This window comes from Camelus dromedarius, chromosome 6 (assembly GCF_036321535.1).
Source record: "Camelus dromedarius isolate mCamDro1 chromosome 6, mCamDro1.pat, whole genome shotgun sequence".
Taxonomy (NCBI): domain Eukaryota; kingdom Metazoa; phylum Chordata; class Mammalia; order Artiodactyla; family Camelidae; genus Camelus; species Camelus dromedarius.
In genome coordinates, this window is record NC_087441.1 from 32602860 (window position 1) to 32621259 (window position 18400).

The following is an 18400-nucleotide window of genomic DNA, read 5'->3' on the forward strand; positions in this document are numbered from 1 at the left end:
CTGAGTGGTAGTGGTGGTGATGAGGTCTTTTCTGACACATAACTAGCTTCAAACAGAGGCATAGGGTTTTTTCCCATGTAATTTCAAGGGTGCACAGGAAACCTAACCTTGCCAGCCAAGAAGTTCCTGGAATTCGGACTTAAGAACGTTTTGTTTGCACACTGTACTTTATAAGGACTATGACAGTCTAACCGTCTCTTGAGGCTCACCTCCCAACTCTTGGTGGTCGGCTCACTGAAGAAGTTGTCAATCATATTCAGTTCTTCTTTTTCTACCACCACAAAGCCTTGCTCTTTGGCATCTTTCCCATAGACGTCCGGAGACCATTGAACAAAGAATGTGTACAAGTGATCCACCCTGAAAAACATGTTCACCACGGGAGTTAACACCAAATCTACCTTCCTGGCATGCACTAGTAGGAATTTGAGCATGTACAGCTATCTTTTTCCTGCTTGGCAAATCATTTTTTGCTAATTGGGAAATCTCCCATATTGAAGATAATCTCTACTAGTGCATTCCAAAACTGGAAAATAAGTCAATAAATGGAAGCAGTAGTCCACAGACACTGAGAAAATTTCTTTCAATCTGAGGAAAAGAACAAGAAATGGGACATAAAATTAAAAAAACACAGTAAAATATTTATACCAATTTTTTTTTCCTTGTTGGGTCTTCATTCACTGGGCACCTGTATTCATGGGAAAGAAAATTGATCTGAAGCTTTAGATGAGGACAAAGATAAGCAACGATCCAAGGGGTCTTTATGTAGCCTGAAGCATTATTATATCATAATTTTAACAAAATATCCTGAATAACTAGGAAGTATTAGGAATACTATTAGCTATTATTTTAATATTACAAAGAGACTTAATTTTACTGGTATAGGAATGCAGTTTGCTTCCAATATTTCTTTTCTCTTACAGATATTTAACATATAAATGTTGTAAAGCATCTCTCCAGGCTCAATCAATAGCGACGTGTCTAGCTCCTGAGCAGAGAACGGAAGCTCTCCGCCGCATCATCTACAAGATCCCCTCCTCTATGGAGACAAGTCACAAGCGCTTTGACCTAAGATTCCACAAGTACAACCATCACCGTCGGGGAGGGGAAGATAGAGGATCAAATGATCTTTAAAGTCTTTTCTAATTACAAAATGATAACTTCAATTTGAGGCTAATGTTTGGAACAATGCTAACTTATTGCTATTTTTTGGAAAGTTATAACTGTAAAAATATTAAAACACTATTGCTATACATTGAATGTTTGTGTACCCCCTGAAAAAATTCACATATTGAAGTCTAGTCCCCAGTGTGATGGTACTTGGAGGTAGGAACTTTGGGAGATACTTAGGTTATGAGGCAGAGCCCTCATGGCTGGGATTACGAGAGACCCCACAGAGCTAACTAGCCCCTCTGACCACGTGAGGACAGTGAAAACACAACTGTCCGTGCACCAGGGGGCGGGCCCTCCCCAGACACAGAATCCGTCAGCATTTTAATCTTGAGTTTCCCAGCCTCTAGAACTGTGAGGAATAAATTTCTACTTTTTATAAGCCACCTGGTCTCTGGTATTCTGTTACAGCAGCCTGAGCAAACTAAGACAAATATTAACAAAATTAAAACAAAAAAGAAATGTCACTACAATTCTGCTATTCCAATGGATCAAACTGTTTTTAGGTTTCCACACTCCTCTACGTTCTTGTCCACATGTACACAGTTTTCACTGTAATTAGGGCTAAGACATAATTATTTGTTAGATGTAACACTAAAATAACGCGTATATGCAATGTTCCTGTCTCTGTACTGATTTTTAGTGGCTGTATTTTATGAAAGTAATAAACAATAATTATCCTATATTCCTATGTCCTTGGGGTATTTAGTTTGTTTCTATTTCTTTGATTGTACAAATAACATTACCATGAACATCCTCATGATCTATGCCTTTTGCCATCTCTTGAATTATTTTAAGATAAGTTCCCAGAAAAGGGATTATTAGGCCAAAGGGCATGATTTTATAGCTTGTGATTCATCCTGCCAAACTGCTTTTGCAAGGCTGACTAGTTCACTCTGACATGAGCATTGCAATTTGCATCTAAGTCTCATAACAATCTGCTTACCCTTTTTCTTAAAAAAAAAAAATGTGTTTAATATATGTGTGAAGTTTTACTTGACTCACTTGGCATTTCTTTGACTGGTAATGGGTTGAACATCTTTCAAATATTTACACCCTGGCTGCAGCTTTGCCTTCATGAACTGGCTCTTTGAGATTGTGGTCTCAATGTTCTTTTCAATATGTGGGAACCTTTATATAATGTAAACATTAACCACTAGCAAATGTTTTGCAGCTGTTTTTTGTCCTTTTTATATTAATTATGCCTTTTCTTCTATAATATAAAATTACCAATTTCCATATATTTTAAAGGTATATCTCCTTTGAGATTCCTCCTACTCTACAAAACAATGAAAGTTGTCCCTCAAGTGTGTATCAGTGTGTATGACATGCTATGCTTTCTATTTTTTAAAAAAACATATAGATATGTGTTATAATTGTACATAGATGTAATAATTTTATATGTCAACTTGGTTAGGCCATGGCCAGTTTTTGGTCAAACACTAGATACTGCTATGAAGGTGTTTTTTAAAGATGTGATTAACAATTAAGTAAGCAGCCTTTCAATAAAGCAGATGACCCTCCATAATATAGGTAGGCCTCATCCAATCAGCTGAAGGCCTTGAGAGAAAAAGAATAAGGTCCCCTGAGCAAGAAGGAATTCTGTCTCTAAATGTTCTTCAGATTTGAAGCTACAGTATCAACTCCTCTTTTGGTCTCTAGTCTGCCAGCCTACCCTGCAAATTTTGAATGTGTCCACCCCCATAACCATACAAGCCAATTCCTTAAAAGAAATCTCTCTTTCTCCCCCTCCCCCAACACACATCCTATTGGTTCTGGTTTTCTTGAGATCCTTGACTAACACAATGGACTACTCTAAAAAGTTGCATAAGAAACTTATGAAAACAGTTACCTCTGGGGAATGGAATAGGGTGGGAGAAAGACAAATTTTACATTATATATATATATTTTTTTTCCTTAAGTTATTTGAATTTTTGGAATATGGAGTACATTTTTATAATTTGAGAATTAAAATTACATTTAAAAAAGCAAATAAGTTCGCATCTCATTCATATCCCTGTCCACCACATTCTGGGTCCACCCTTTTTCCCTATAGGTGACCACTTTGTTACTTCTTGTGTGTTTTTGTAGTATTATTTTTATAGATAGAAATAAATATGGATATAGAATCTTTTTGTCTTTCATTTCTACAAAAGATAGTACTATTCTATAGCTTGCTTTTTTTCACACAACAGTACAGCTTGGGTATCTTTCCACATCAGTATAGAGATGGCTGCCTCATTCTTTCTTTTACGGTTACACAGTACTTTACTATGTGGACTTCCCATAGTTTATGTAACCATCCTCTCTAGCTGTCCACTTGGGTTATTCCCAAGACTATGCTGCTATAAACAATGCTACGATGAATAACTTGGTACGTGAGTCATTCTGCATGTGTACAGGTAGAGCTGGAGGATATATTCCCAGAAGCAGAATTGTGTAATCAAAACAGTAATTCACTTACACTTTTGAAATATAACACCATATTGCCCTTTTTAGGGATATCTTTTGCTCTCCCACCGGTAACATATATACTCTTCTGCATCTCTGAACTATTTTTATCATGTAGTGTGACATTTCCTATTAAAAGTTAACTTAGGAAAAATAAATCACCACTCCAGAAAGGTTTGATAAGTATACAATTCTCTTTTAGTTTTCTAACACTTAAAGTTTAGTCCATTTTAACTGTATTTTGGAAAAGAGTTGGAAAACTCCTTTGGAAAAAATTTGCTTCACTCTAACTTTTGGAAAAGGACACATTTATTATGTGCATATCCACACTGAACAAAATGGCTCCCTCAGTATTTGTTGGCTAGCTTATTTGCGAGAAAGGAAAGCAGTCTCTGACACCTGGGAGCTAGGTAGCCTGGGCCTATCAGCCAGGCCCCAGGGTGCTAGGAGCTGGCCTGGAGCTCACAACTAGGCCCTAGAAGCCTCCTGTTGAGCATAAACAATTTCACAGAATGCCAGCATCAGACAAGGCCACTCTGATCACGATGGATCATGACAGAAACAAGACTACTCCGAGGTCTCCTATCTAAACACAAACATTGGCCAGACACAAAAGTAACCAAACATCCCTCTAACTTTATTAATATGAATTACTGTGCTTCTTTACCAATTATGGCATTGGCCTCACCTATCTTTTCTTCTTCCACAGAGGATTCATAATATACTCAATCATAGAATGACCTCTGCTTCCTGACAGCTTCCAGTCTAGAGCAAAGTCCTACTTCTTTAAGTCCCCCTGCCTGAATCACCTAACATAACCGGAATCCTGTGACCCCGTTCTAGCAGCCTCCTACTGAGACAGCCCTCAGTCCCATGGGGTACATTCTCCCTCATTGCAAAGAGTCCACGCATTCAATTTCATGTGGGTTCCTGGCTGGAGGGCGTTGCTTCCTTCAACCATGTTCTTTGTACACCTGCTATTTGCCGGTGACCCTGCCCTTGTGGAGCTACCTTCTGGAGGGGTCCAGGATATCATCTGATCCCACTAACTCTCCTTAGATATAAGAGAATGGGGGCTCTGAAGCCTACTATCAGCATCACAGCCAGGACTAGATCGCCTGAGGTGACAATCAGGGTTCTTTGAACCACACTATAAAGTCCTCCTCTTATTCCACATTGATTTCTGAATTGTTTTCCAGTTAACTTCCTGGTTATGGCACGACACATTTTTATCACTTTTTAGACCCACTTTCCTGATTAAACATATCAGCTACTTAAAATGGGATGACCTGGTTCTCTGCCTTGAGGACCTCACAGTGCACGACGGCTCTAAGAGGCAAGTATGACTTTGCCCCGTTTAAAGGAAACTGAGGCTCAGCAGACTGAATAATGTGCTCAAATATCCTATCTCCAGAAATGTTCCGGTCAGTCTAGACTGACTGCCTCTTCTTTTATGAATGCTAAACTCCAAGGGGCAAATGCATTTTTGTACCTGTCCCCAGTCAGAGGTGTCTTAGTGCAGGTCAACCTACTTCCTCAGCTTTAGGTTTTATTAATGAAGCGTAACATTGAGATGCCCTGGGTGGCCGTGAGGGCCCACGCAGCCCACTTGCCATCCGTCCTCCTACACTTTCCATCAGGAGGCACACAGAACTGCCAGCACAGCGCTCGGTGCCTGGGGAGCATCGTGGGGCGGCCGCCTCAGCTCAGCCTCGCCTCTGGGAACAGTTCTTCACGGGCTGCAGCAGGCAGGGCCCTGAGCAGCCCTGAACAGCCTCCTGCCTCTCCCAGGTGGTGAGCTCTATCTCTGCAGCCAACAAAGCCACCCTCGCCTCAAGCAGCCTCTGGCGAGGTGAGATGGGACCTCACTCGTTCTGCAGCGGAGCAGCCTGATGGGAAACGGTCAGGTCTCTCCTCTAAGACAGGCAGGGCCCCGGCACACCCCGAGTTCCCTCAGTAATGGCCTCCCACAGAAAGGCTCCCCATTCTTCACACTGCGCCTCCGGGGCAAAAGCAGGAACGAACAATTAAAACAGCCCATTCCATAGGAGAAAATTTAAGTTCATTTGGAACCAATTCGATTGCTTAACTCTTAGGCCCTGGAGACCGAAGAGAAGAGGATGTGACTTCATCTTTTTTCCTTCTAGATTAGAATGGCTGTTAAGTTTATTTAACCTAATACTTGGAAGGGTCCTTTTTGGCTAACTTAACTGGGTTTTCTTAGTGGTTAGTTCCCAGAACCAAACCCTGCCCTCTGGAAACAGGCCTCAAGTTCTGAAAATTCCCCTCCTGTCCCTCTGCCTCCACCAGCCCACTCCTTCCTCCTGACTGTCAGTTCTGCTGTCACCCTGACCCCCACCTCATCTCTCCCCAGCATTAGCCTCTCCTGGGTTCCCACACTTCCAGGCCAATCCTTCCATCCCCCCCTCACCAGAGTCCCCTAGAGGCCCACAGCTTTTGTCCTATTGCACCTGCCCTTCCAAACACCTGCCCACAGAAACAGAAACAGCCATCTAACTCCTCTCTTGGTATGATGGATGTTGCTGGGTTTGCTTCTTTGTGCTTAATGCATCCACGACAAATCAAAGGCATCTAATGCTGGCCATGAGAAACCCTGCGTCGTGGGGCTCCTTCCTCCCTTCAAGTTCTCTTCCTTTACTACTCCATGTAGCAGCTATTCCAGACCTCCTTTCCCAAGCTCTCAAATTTTCTCCCACCTGCTTTCATCTCTGAACAGAGGAGTCTGCACTGTTCCATTCTAATAATGTCTCCTCCACCGTCCCTCTCAGCAACCTTTCTCTTCAGGAGAAGAAACTGCTCTCCCGTTTTAACCCTCCTCTCTGTACTGTGACAGTCCCACACCTTGGTGGATATCCTGTTATTTCTACCCCACCCCTCCATCCCTTTATCTCTTTCATCTTCATCCACAAACTTACTTGTATTTCCCCATTCTTAAAAAAAAAAAAAAAAGCTTCTGGATTTTGTTTCTCCCTAAAGCCTCCTTCCTATACATCTTCCCTTCAGATTACACTGTTAACATGTGGGTTAGCATTTTTCCCAAGTCCTTTTCAGTCCGGATTTCATTAACATTTTAGTGTATGCCCTTTCTTAAACCTGCCTCAGATACTGTCTGGAGGATGCAGGGTCTTAAATCTTCTTCCCTCCCTCACTACTCTAGTGAAGCTAATTTTCTCAAATGTGACCTACTCTGAAACTCAGTAGTATCTCAGTCATCATTTACCTTGACCTCAGGAAGCCTGTTGATGGCTTTTCTGAAATTCAGTGATTCACCCTGTGGTTTCCAATGAGTCACAGCTTCTGGCCTCAGTTATCTCAGAACACTATCTACAGCCTCTGGCCAAGCCACCAGGATTACCAGTAATTAAGGCCACGCCAGCTACTATGTGGTCATGAAGCAATGAGTGCAGTAACACATGTGAGCAGAGCATTCACGGCTCAGGTACTGACTCCTGCTTAAGGAGGAAACAGTAAAAATGATCCTAGAAAAAAGCCAAGAGGGAGTGGGAAAGAGGTAGAAGGGAGCTGAATAAAAATGCAAATCTGATCACTTTACCCAGCTGTGTAAAATCCTTCCAATGTCTCCCCACAGGTTTTAGGATAAATTCAAACTCCTCAGGGCCCCCTGGGAGCTCTGTTCTGTGCCAGTCCCCCAAATGTGCTCTTTGTTCCAGACATATGCTCTTCTATCTTTGCTTCAGCATCCATTCTGGCTTCTGTTCTCAAGCTGTTGTCTCTTTTCTTTTATTATTGTTATTATTTTCAGAAGAGTGACAACAAAAGTAAGCTGAGTGGAGAATCACTTCACTCTTAGGGCAGGGAAGGCTTCCTGGGGGCCATGGCTAAGCTGGGTGTCGAGGGAGGAGGAAGAGTCAGAGATAGGAGGACGGGGAATGGCGTTCTACCAGAGGGGATGCGTGCAGAAAGACCTGGCATCTCAAGAGCAGGGTGATGCTGGAAGGAGGTCAAACTGGACACAGCAGACGGAAAGAGGGGCAATGCAATCATGTCACTGGCGGCTTCTGCCAGAGGCTTCTGTTACAGGGACAGGGCTGCTGAGATGCAGGCGAGCCAGCCCCTGCCCTAGAGTGATCAGGTTGAGAGGAATAAACAAAAAATCCCAACCCAGTTCCAACAACACAGTGACAGGAGCCAGTGAGCCCTGGAGCTGGGATGTCTGTGTTGAATGGGAACTCAGCAGGCAGGGGAGAAATTCCTGTTAGGTGGGAGGAAAGGGTAAGATTTATTCTTTTACTTAATGGAGTGGCAGGAGATGAAAAAAAAAAAAAAAAAGCCAGAGGGGCTAGGTCACAGGGTCACAGAAATTCTCAAGCACAAGATAAACTGCTTTTACCTTATCCCGGGGCCCCTGTTTCCCAAAGTGCGGCAGGGGTGGCTCCAGTGACTTCAGAAGGTACACAGAGGAACCTATTTTCACACTTATGTACTTATTTAAAGAGTATTAGGAGTAAACACAACTAGCATATTATATACTTCAGATTTCACAGATATTACTGCTCAGAAAAAGGCTAAATTAAAAAAAAAAGAATGATTTGATTTAAATCCTTTGAAGACAACTAGTAACTAAACAGCAGTACAGGTGGTTTGCAGATATGGGGATAATTGTGAAGGAAGGGTGTGAATGACCAAAGCCTGAGAAGCACTGGGGAGGCAACACCCAGGACTCCAGCAGGGAAGAGGCCCAGTCAGATCTGCAGTTTTGCAAGACTGCTATGGAACCACTCAGGCGAGGTCAGGAAAAGAGAGGACCGACTCAAAACAGATGCCTTGTGGAGAAGGCTACAACAGTGAGCCAGCCAAGAGACGAGCAAGGCCAGAGCCCAGGCGAGGCAATGGACATGGCGAGAAGCTTGCCATCCATACCTCTCCAGGCACAAAACTAGTTCCCACCCATCTGGCAACCATGAATACCAAAACCTGGCACTCAGGTTTTGTTGAGGTTTTTCTGTCTAATTACAAATCTGGGATTCATCAGATTTTTTCTTTAAGGCTCAAGGCTCCTTTAGGGATTCATCCCAAAGGAAATACCATATTCAAGTTACAGATAAAGTTGTCATCTCTGAAAAATTCAAAGAAGGTAAGTGAAACCAGTTCTTGGAAGGCAGCAGGCTTACCTCAGAGGCAACAAAGCACTGCTGATTACAGGAGAGGAAGCAACAACTTCTACTGAGTGGGTGGACAAGCTGACTTGCTTCTCGTGGCAGCCCCAGGAGGTAGCCACTGCAATTACTGCTCCTGTTCAATGTTGGAAGATGCTTACACAGACTGACTAACTTGCACAAGGCCACACAGTATGTTAGGGGTGGGCCTGGGGTCAACCTCAGGTCAGTTCATGGTCTCAACCAACAAGCTTCATCATTCCCTTTACAATCAGTCCCCCTGTCCTAGTTTTACTATTTCATAAAAGCCCGAAACTGACAAAGTGGTAAAGTGGAGGGATATAAAACCTAATGAAAAATTTGAGCTGATGCTTGGGACAAAACATTATTCTAACCATTCCTAGTTTGGTGTATGGGCTCTAGGTATAATTACAATCAATGACATCAAACAAGACTACACGTTATGGTGGGACTTCATTTCCTCTTGCTTTTTTTTTTTCCTTCTTGTTTTTTAAACATAATTGTGAGGTAAAGAACAATAAGCACACATTTCTAAGTTAAAGACCTGAACTCCCAAATTGGTCCCGTGTGTTATCAACTGGAGGCTTTAGGAAAGCTCCTTAATCTCTCTGAGCTTCTAAAACAAAGATAAGAAAACCTAGCTCCTCATATAGGTGTCTGGAGCATTCAATGTACACATTCATTCTACTTTTGAACAGACCTTTTAGAAAGTCCCTTTCAGGTGATTATCTAAAATCCTGCTACCACACAAACCTACAAACTTGACCAAAACAAATCAAAAGCAATTAAGCACTCTTTTCTTATCAAAGGTCACTTGACTGGTAGGAAATGAAACTGGGGCAATACACAGCAAGATATAACACTCAATCTACCCATTTGATTTAAAAAAATGTAAGTGGAAACCATTAAACAATTTAATAGCTAGTACATTAAAAACATACTTCAGAGGACATTATGCTACAGAGAATAGGAAATAATAAGACAGGAGAGGGAAGAAGAGAGAAAGAATGTGACCTGATGAGTACAGAAATATATGTATGCAGTCCCACTGTTCCCTTATGCTGATATTAAATGTAAGTCATTCCAATACACTCAGCCTAAGACCTTCCCAGGCTCCTCCATTCTGAACGCAGCCACAGAAGCCCAATAAAGCAAAGCCCTCTTGCCCACAGAGGCATTACCAGAAAACTACCATCTGTTAAAATCCACCTCGATGGCCTGACCCGAAGTCCTTACATGAAAAGGGTCATTTTACTTGCCTTGTAAGGTCCCTTCCAGGTTCAATACCCCACAACTGCAAATGAAATCAACGGTTAGTCAGGCCCATTCTTAAAGGGTCTTAGTGTGTCTATAAAACGAAAGCTTTATTTACAAAGTACCAACTAAACACGCTTCCTTGTTCTGGTTCACCAAAAATAATAGGAAGGGTCTTTTTTGTTTGTTTGTTTGGTTGGTTGGTTTTGGTGGGGGAGGGGGTAATTAGGTTTATTTATTTATTCTTAGAGGAGGTACTGGGGATTGAACCTAGAACCTCATGCATGCTAAGCATGCTCTCTACCACTTGAACTATACCCTCCCCACCCCACCAGGAAAGTTCTTTTGAGAATCACTGATCAACACAAAAGTTAGTTATAAAATGATCACTCAAAAATAAGTAAAAGCTGAAAGTTTATATTAATGTAAATACTGGAAGGCCTTTGGTCGGCAACCCCATAGCTTGGCCTCAGTAGCAAATACATTCTTTATGGGCTGCTCACTACTTTTTTAATTAAACAGTGGCTAATACTTAAAAATTGGGGAGATCTGACACCCATAATCCATATTTCAATTTCTTTTGAAAAAGATGGGAAGATGCAGTAACACCAGGCTCACACGTTCACACAGTAACATCAGGCTGGAGGTGCAGAGCTACTCAGCTGCTGATCCCCAGAGCAGGTAACGAATGCTGGCCCCTGAGCTTCCCTTCCTCCAGTCCTCTGTCCGGCCCCTGCAAACATTTAGGCTTGCAATAATTACTGTTTCTGCATACTTACTCCCAGACACTATGTGCAGCACCCATTGGCAGGGATTAATTGTCCTGCAGTGGAAACAGGTGAAAAGCTACTTTCCAAAGTGCTGGCGCTCACTCCTCCACCAGAAAGCACAGCCACCACAGTAAAAAGCTCACTGATAAAGGGGCTTATTTTTTCGTGAGCTTAGATCTGACAGTACAGTCACTGATTAACTCAAGGCATTGGACAGAGTTGGTTAGTGAAGTTAACTGAAGGGTGGCTGCCTAAAATGGTGCTGTTGGAAAATAATGATGAATTTCTGAAATTTAAGTTGGTGAAATGAAAGGTTAAATGATCAGGAAAAGAATGAGAGGCAACAAGGTCACTTCAAGACATTCTAAAATATTTTTTAAAAAAGAAGTGAGAATATTTACATAAGTAACCTATAGTCCTATAAATATACTGACATCCTGATAAATTGATGTTGGACTATATTTGTTCAGCAGTTTTCCAAAACTTGGAACTTGTATTAAATGCACAATGAGAATGATAAATCCTTCTGGAATTGTTTTGGAGACCTTTTGGAATTTTTTCTTTATTGGTTACAGTCTCACCTTAAAACATCATTATAAGACTATAGTATGACATAATGGTATGTAATACATAAAAATCATAGGGTTTGTACTCTGAAATGTACCTGGCTTGGATAAGTAGGGCCCAAGTTGTTCTAGAAAGTACAGTACTTTAAAGATTATGCAACACTACAGTCTTCTTGGCACTGACAATCACTAATGATTTCAATTTAGCTCTGATCCCATTAAAAGTTAGGTGACTTTTGATCAGAAAATTTAGCATTAACTATGGTTAAAGATTTCATGCTAGAAAACTAGGTCACTCTGTGATTCCTTTAATTCATGCTTTTTCTCAAAGGAAAATGTTCTTAAGAGGATTTTGCTTATTCTTTATGAGCGTCCTTAGAACTTGGATATATTCCAAGTGAGTTTAATAAGAGAACCAATTTTTTTATGATTTTACTTCTTGTCAACAAAAGTAATGCATGCTCACTAAATGAATGCAGATCAAATATTTAATGGCAGAGGATACTCTGACGTAAAAGCAGTTTACAAAATTGTATGTGTGTGTGTGTATACATATACACACATACATAAATATACAATAATGTATATATGTACATGTATATACATACACATGTTGTATACAGTGTATACATACATATATACTATTATTACATTAATTCATGCATAGAAAAAAGGCTGAAAGTCTACAGAAATAAAGATAAATTGTAGTTAGCTTTGTGTAACAAAATTATGAGCTTTTTGTTTCCTTCTTCCTTAACTATATAAATACTATATATAGTCTATGCGTTATTTTAATTATAAGCAATAAGTTATTTAAACATTTTTATCTATTAGACTACAGGCTAATTTATTCATGCACCCAGCAAACTAACATCAAGGAGTATAAATATACTAGACCCTATGCTGTTTCTAGGATACAGTGTCATAAGACTTTGCCTTGCCTTCAGAAGGTTAAAGTCCAGTAGGAAAAAGCCACGAGTAGTCCACATTGTAGAAGAGTGTAGTATGTGCCATGACAGAGGTAAGAGTACACTGGAGGAGCATCTAAACCAGACAGGGAAAGTTCTTAGAGAAGATATTTGAACGAATAGGGGCACTTAAGTGAGGTGGGTAAAAAGGGGGAAGTGGGGCATCCCAAATCCCAACCAAGCAGCTAGTAAGCCTGATCCATCCTTCGTAACATGAAACACAGAAGGGTCATAATGGGAGTGAGATTCCAGAAATGCTAAACGGACAGAATAAGCTGAATGTGGTGACTGAGCAATGTGGGGAGATGACTGAGAGGTGAGGTTATGCCCATACTGTAGCTTCGGGGACTGAAAAGCTGGTGGTACCAGTTACTGTGGTGGAGAAAACAGGAGGCAGGAGTTGGCGAGGGGTGGAGGGGAGGGAAGGGGGCAGTGACAGTGACAAAGATGAAAATAAGAAACCCATGATAGGGCATGATCTGTTTTGAGTTTGATACATGGATGATCCAAATATTGAAGGATATTAACTATATGTGTGTGGGGCTCAGCAGAAAGTTCTAGACTAAAGATAGCTGGAAATGATTGGCATATAAGAGTTAATCAGGTGCAGACAATTGCATATACAATGAGGAAGAGAAAGTCATTTAAACAGTAACATTTAATGAAGAAACAGACCGGGAAGGGATGAGAGAAGGAAAGAAGGTATTAAAGAAATGGGGGATGGCCAATCGTGTCAAACGTTATTGAATGATAAAGTAAAAGAAGAACAAAGTAGTGCCCACTTGTTTATCACAATATGGAGAATGCCTAACAGATTCTAGCGTTCTAACCCAAATCCAATGCAGCAGGATGCTGAGGGAAGGACCTGAGTACTCTGTATGTTTAAAGGGTCCTAAGAAACAAGTTCATACTGTATAGCGGAACTATATTCAATAACTTGTAGTAACTTATGTTGAAAAACAATATGAAAACGAATATATGCATATTCATGTATGACCGAAGCATTATGCTTCTGGTACTGCTACTGGTCACAAACTGGATCTGAGAAAGAGGCATATGACATGGATGGCACCTTCTCAAAGGACAGTGTGCTCATGGGTACATTAGATTTTGAAAGTATAAAAAAAATTCCAACTATTGCAGAGTGCTTGGGAACTTCAGTTATTCATAACATCATATAAGGAAATACCATGCTTTCTAAAACAGAATCAACTTAACATATAAGTTTACTCCATATCTGGGCAGGCACAAAATGGTAAGTAACCTACATAATCAAAGGGCTTTCTGATCTTAATTAGAAGCAGATTAGAGAAACACGGTATTTCAGAATTTTGAACAAATACATATTTGTATATCAAGGTATAAACAACTTTCTTATTAAAGGAGTCACATAGAATAAAAATCCTCAGGTCACTACTGACTTGACTTTATTTCAAACAAATGTTATATAAAGGTACTTACTCAACTTTAAAATATTTTAAAAGCTACATTTGTTTCCTTTCTCATCTACCAAATGGATAAAGAATCACACCACTGAGATTTCTCAGCGTGTAGAGCAAAGAGCACTCTTATGCTGATGTATAAATGCCACACACTTTCACGTGCAACCTGTATTTAAAAGCCTTAAGTACATCATTTGACTTGGTAAGACAACCTGAAGGATTTTACAAAGGTGTTTAACGTAGTATTGCTTATAATGGAAAAAACTTTGGAACAACCTAATCTCCAAAGCAGGAACGTGACTGAATCAACCAGGAAGTATAATGAAGGTGCTAATTATATTGTTCATATGTACATATGTATATATATTAAAAAAAATCTAGTATTTAATGTGGAAATATGCATAAGATATTAAGTGGGGATAAAAGCAAATTGCAAAGTAGATTCTACCTCTCACCCCTCCCACTTAACTATATGTTCAAGTGTTGCTAAAACTATCTTAGCATAATTATTTTCAAGTTTAAAAACATTTAAAAATACCCACAGGCTCTCCCTCTCCCTCATCCCCTCTCTTATTAGCTTACTTATTACACAAAGTACACTAACAAATTAATTCATCTTGGATTAAACATTTATGCACGATTTGGCAAATTCTACATAATTCCTGCTGTTTAATTCCATTTCCATCTTATTTATTTTAAAAGCTGGATAACACAAAATCAATTATTATGAAACATTTAAGAGATTAAGAAGCCATAATTTTTTTTAAAGTTTTCATTTGAATAGGAATTACTGGTTCTTTCTAAGAAAGAAAATAATCTTAATATGAAGAAAGGAAAAAAGACAATAGTGGTATTTTTTATATAGAACAGTGCCAAATCTTTGGAATACAATCTATATTCAGTCTCCAGAAAGTGCTAGGAACTGTTTTCATATGATCCTCAGAGTAGGGTCCCAGTCTTATTTATTTATAACTAGCCTAGTGCCTGCCAGGACATACAACTCAGTAATTGTTCAGATATGATCAGTTACTTAACACTCACTATGACCCATTTTTCAAATTAGGAAATCATGTTTAAAATGGATAAAGTATCTCATTCTGGGGCTCATGATTTGCGGGATTCTCATCCATCTCGGTTCAGTTCTGGGGCTCATTACTCGATTGGCCGAGCAGGGCAGCGCAAAGCTCCACAGCTCTCCCAGGGCAGCGCACGGTCCTACCCCCTCACACTTCACATGGCTTCTCGCACAGGCTTGTACAAAATAAAGGTGCAAAAACAGCTGCCGTCAAAACCAACAACCTTATTGCTTGTGGTACTTTATCAATTTAGGATTATCTTCCAGACAAAACATTCCTTTAGGAGCAATGCTGTTCTTTGGTTTTATTATTTTTTAACTTTAAACTGAAGTAAAATTGACTTACAATAATATACTAGTTTCAAGTGTACAGTATAGTGCTTTGAAATTTTATACATTATGAAATGGTCACCATGGGAAGTCCACTTACCATCTGTTACTATACAAAGTTATCTTGTAGGTTTTTGATTTGTGGTTACCATGGGGTTCATATCATGCTGACCTACAACGATATCCACTTGTTTTAAACAGGTAGTCATTTAAGTTCAAACACATTCTGAAAGACCTACCTTTTTTTACTCCCCCTCATTTTTGTTTTTGAGGTCATATTTTATATCTTCATGTCTATCCCTTAACTGTTCATTGTAGTTATAGTTGCTTTTACAATTTTCTTGTCTTTTAATCTTCATATTGGCTTATTCAAGCCTTTACTAGATATTTGCCTTTACTAGTGGGATTTTTCCTTTTCTATAAATTCTTTTTTTTAACTTTTTTTATTGAGTTATAGTCATCTTACAATGTTGTGTCAAATTCCAGTGTGGAGCACAATTTTTCAGTTCTACATGAACATACATATATTCATTGTCACATTTTTTTTTCGCTGTGAGCTACCATGAGAGCTTGTATATATTTCCCTGTGCTATACAGTATAATCTTGTTTATCTGTTCTACATATGCCTGTCAGTATCTATAGATTTTGAACTCCCAGTCTATCCCTTACCATCCCCCTCCCCCTTGGCAACCACAAGTTTGTATTCTATGTCTATGTAAATTCTTACTTCTTGTTGGAGCCTCTTCCTTTCCACTTAGAGAAGACTCTGACATTTCTTTTAGGGTTGATTTAGTACTGATGACCTCTTTTAGGTTTTGCTTGCCTGTGAAGCTCTTTCTCTCTACTTCTATTCTAAATGACAATCTTGTCAGGTAGAGTATCCTAGGTTGTAGGTTTTCCCCTTCCAGCACTTGAAGCATTTATCATGCACTCCCTTCTGACGTGCACAATTTCTGCAGAAAAATCAGCTGATAGCCTTACAGGGATTCCTTTGTATGTGACTCTTTGTTTTTCTCTCACTGCCTTTAAAATTGTTTAACTTTTGCTATTTTAATTATGATATGAGTTAGTGTGGGTCTCTTTCGGATCATTTTGCTTGGGACTCTCTGTTCTTCCTGTATCTGGATATCTGTTTCCTTCTTCAGATTAGAGACGTTTTCAGCCATAATTTTATCAAATACCTTTTGACCCTTTCTCTCTTCTACTTCTGGGACCCCTATAATGTCAATATTAGTACACCTGATGTTGTCCCAAAGGTCCTTTAAACTGTTCTCATTTTTTTTTCTTTTTGCTGTTCTGATTGTGTGGTTTCCTAATTTTATCTTTTGCATCACTCATGTGTTTTTCTGTATCACTTAGTCTCTTGCTATTTCCTTCTAGTGTATTTTTCATTTCAGTTATTGTACTCTTCAGCTTTGACTTTTTATATTTTCTAGTTCCTTGTTAAAATTCTCATTCTGTTCATTTATTCTTTTCCCTAGTTCAGCTAGAATTCTTATTACTAATGTTTTGAACTCTTATGTGGTAAATTCTCTCTGTTTCATTAGTTATTTTTCAGGATGGGGCGCTCTTGTTCTTTTGTTTGAAACAACTTTCTCTGTGGAATTAGCTGAAACAATTACCTATCCTGGTCTTGAAGGGGTGTCCTTGTGTGGAACCATCCTGATACATGTGCATATGGCTCTGGTGAGAGCTGGATATGAAGTGAGCATGGGTCCCATCCTTCCTCACAGTGTGCTGGCAGCTATCACCTTAGTAGGATGTGGGGCTGGCAATGGAGGGGCTAGAGCCAGAGCCAGGTGAGCCAGGGCTTCTCCTATGCTTAGTGGCTGACAATGCCTTAACAGGGGCAGGGGCAGGGGCAGGTCCCAAGGTGCTAGAGCACAAGCCCTGAGGTTCAGGTCTGAGCTGGTTATGTTCCCTTTAAGTGTGTGCTCTCCCTGCTCCCAGCATTGGCACGTGCTGGGCTGGTCCAAGCATGCCAGTCAGAGCACTCCAGACCACTCCCTACCTGCTAGCTCCATGAGTGCCAGGAACGGCTACTCTCTCCCTATTCAGTGCCTTGCTGGGTCCAAGCTGGCTCTGTTCCCCACAACTGTGCACTCTCCTCTGCAACGCAGCCTTCACACTAGTGGGGAGCTGCATTGCAGGACAAGAGGGGCCAGGACGTGCACTGAGGTGGTCACAGGAGACCAGAGTCCTGGGCAGTTTTAAATGGTCAATCTGCTGCCTTTACTATTATTTGCCTTTACCAGTGAGATTTTTTTTTCTTTCACATATTTTCTTATTTCTAGTTATGGCCTTATCTTTTCCATTTAAAGAAGGTCCTTTAACATTTCTTAGGCCTATTAAGTGGTGATGAGCTCCTTTAGGTTTTGCTTGTCTGGGAAGCTCTCGATCTCTTTCAATTCTGAACAATAATCTTGCCAGATAAAGTATTCTTGATTGTATTTTTCCTTCCTATACTTTAAATATATCCTGCCATTCCCTCTGGTGTGCAAAATTTCTGTTGGAAAATCAGCTGATAGTCATAGGCGTTCCCTTATACGTGACTCGTTGTTTTTCTCTTGCTGCTTTTTAAAATTCTCTAACTTTTGCCATTTTAATTATGATATATCTTGGTATGGAGCTCTTTGGGCTCATCTTGTTTGGGACTCTGATTCCTGGACCTGGGTGTCTGTTTCCTTTCCCAGGTGACGAAAGTTTTCAGCCATTATTTCTGTGGATAAGTTTTCTGTCCCATTCTCTCTTCTTTTTCTGGGACCCCTATTATGCAAATGTTAGTACACTCGATGTTGTCCCAGAGATCCCTTAAACTATTCTCATTTAAATTTTGCTCTTTTTGCTATTCTTCCTGGGTAATTTCCACTACATCTTCCGGATCACTGATCCATTCTTCTGTATCATCTACTCTGCTGTTGATTCTCTCCACTGTGTTTTTCATTTCAGTTATTTATTGTATTCTTCAACTCTGATTCTTTCCTTTATTTTCTAACTCTTTGTTGAACTTCTCACTGTGTTTCTCCATTCTTCTCCTGAGTTTGGTGAGCATCATTATCACCATTACTTTGAACTCTTTATCAGGTAAATTACCTATTTCGATTTCATGAGAGTTTTTTTCTGGGGATTTATCTTATTCTTTTGTTTGGAATATACTCCTGTCTCTTCATTTTGTTTGACCTTCTATGTTTGTTTCTATGAATTAGGTGAAACAGCC

General features: G+C 40.0%; 1 protein-coding gene and 1 long non-coding RNA gene across 8 annotated transcripts in view; one reads left to right on the forward strand and one right to left on the reverse strand.

The window, feature by feature from the left end:
• Positions 1 to 2277, forward strand: part of LOC135321479 (uncharacterized) — a 31107-nt gene extending 28830 nt beyond the window's left edge. For both annotated transcript variants that reach the window (XR_010381242.1, XR_010381241.1), the window contains exon 3: positions 921 to 2277. This is a non-coding gene — a long non-coding RNA (uncharacterized LOC135321479). The remainder of the gene's footprint in view (positions 1 to 920) is intronic.
• NCOA7 (nuclear receptor coactivator 7) overlaps positions 1 to 18400 on the reverse strand; it is a 130396-nt gene that overhangs the window by 14978 nt on the left and 97018 nt on the right. For all 6 annotated transcript variants that reach the window (XM_031456270.2, XM_031456269.2, XM_031456273.2 and 3 more), the window contains exon 11: positions 210 to 357. In XM_031456270.2, the coding sequence (XP_031312130.1) occupies positions 210 to 357 (148 nt within the window). The remainder of the gene's footprint in view (positions 1 to 209; positions 358 to 18400) is intronic.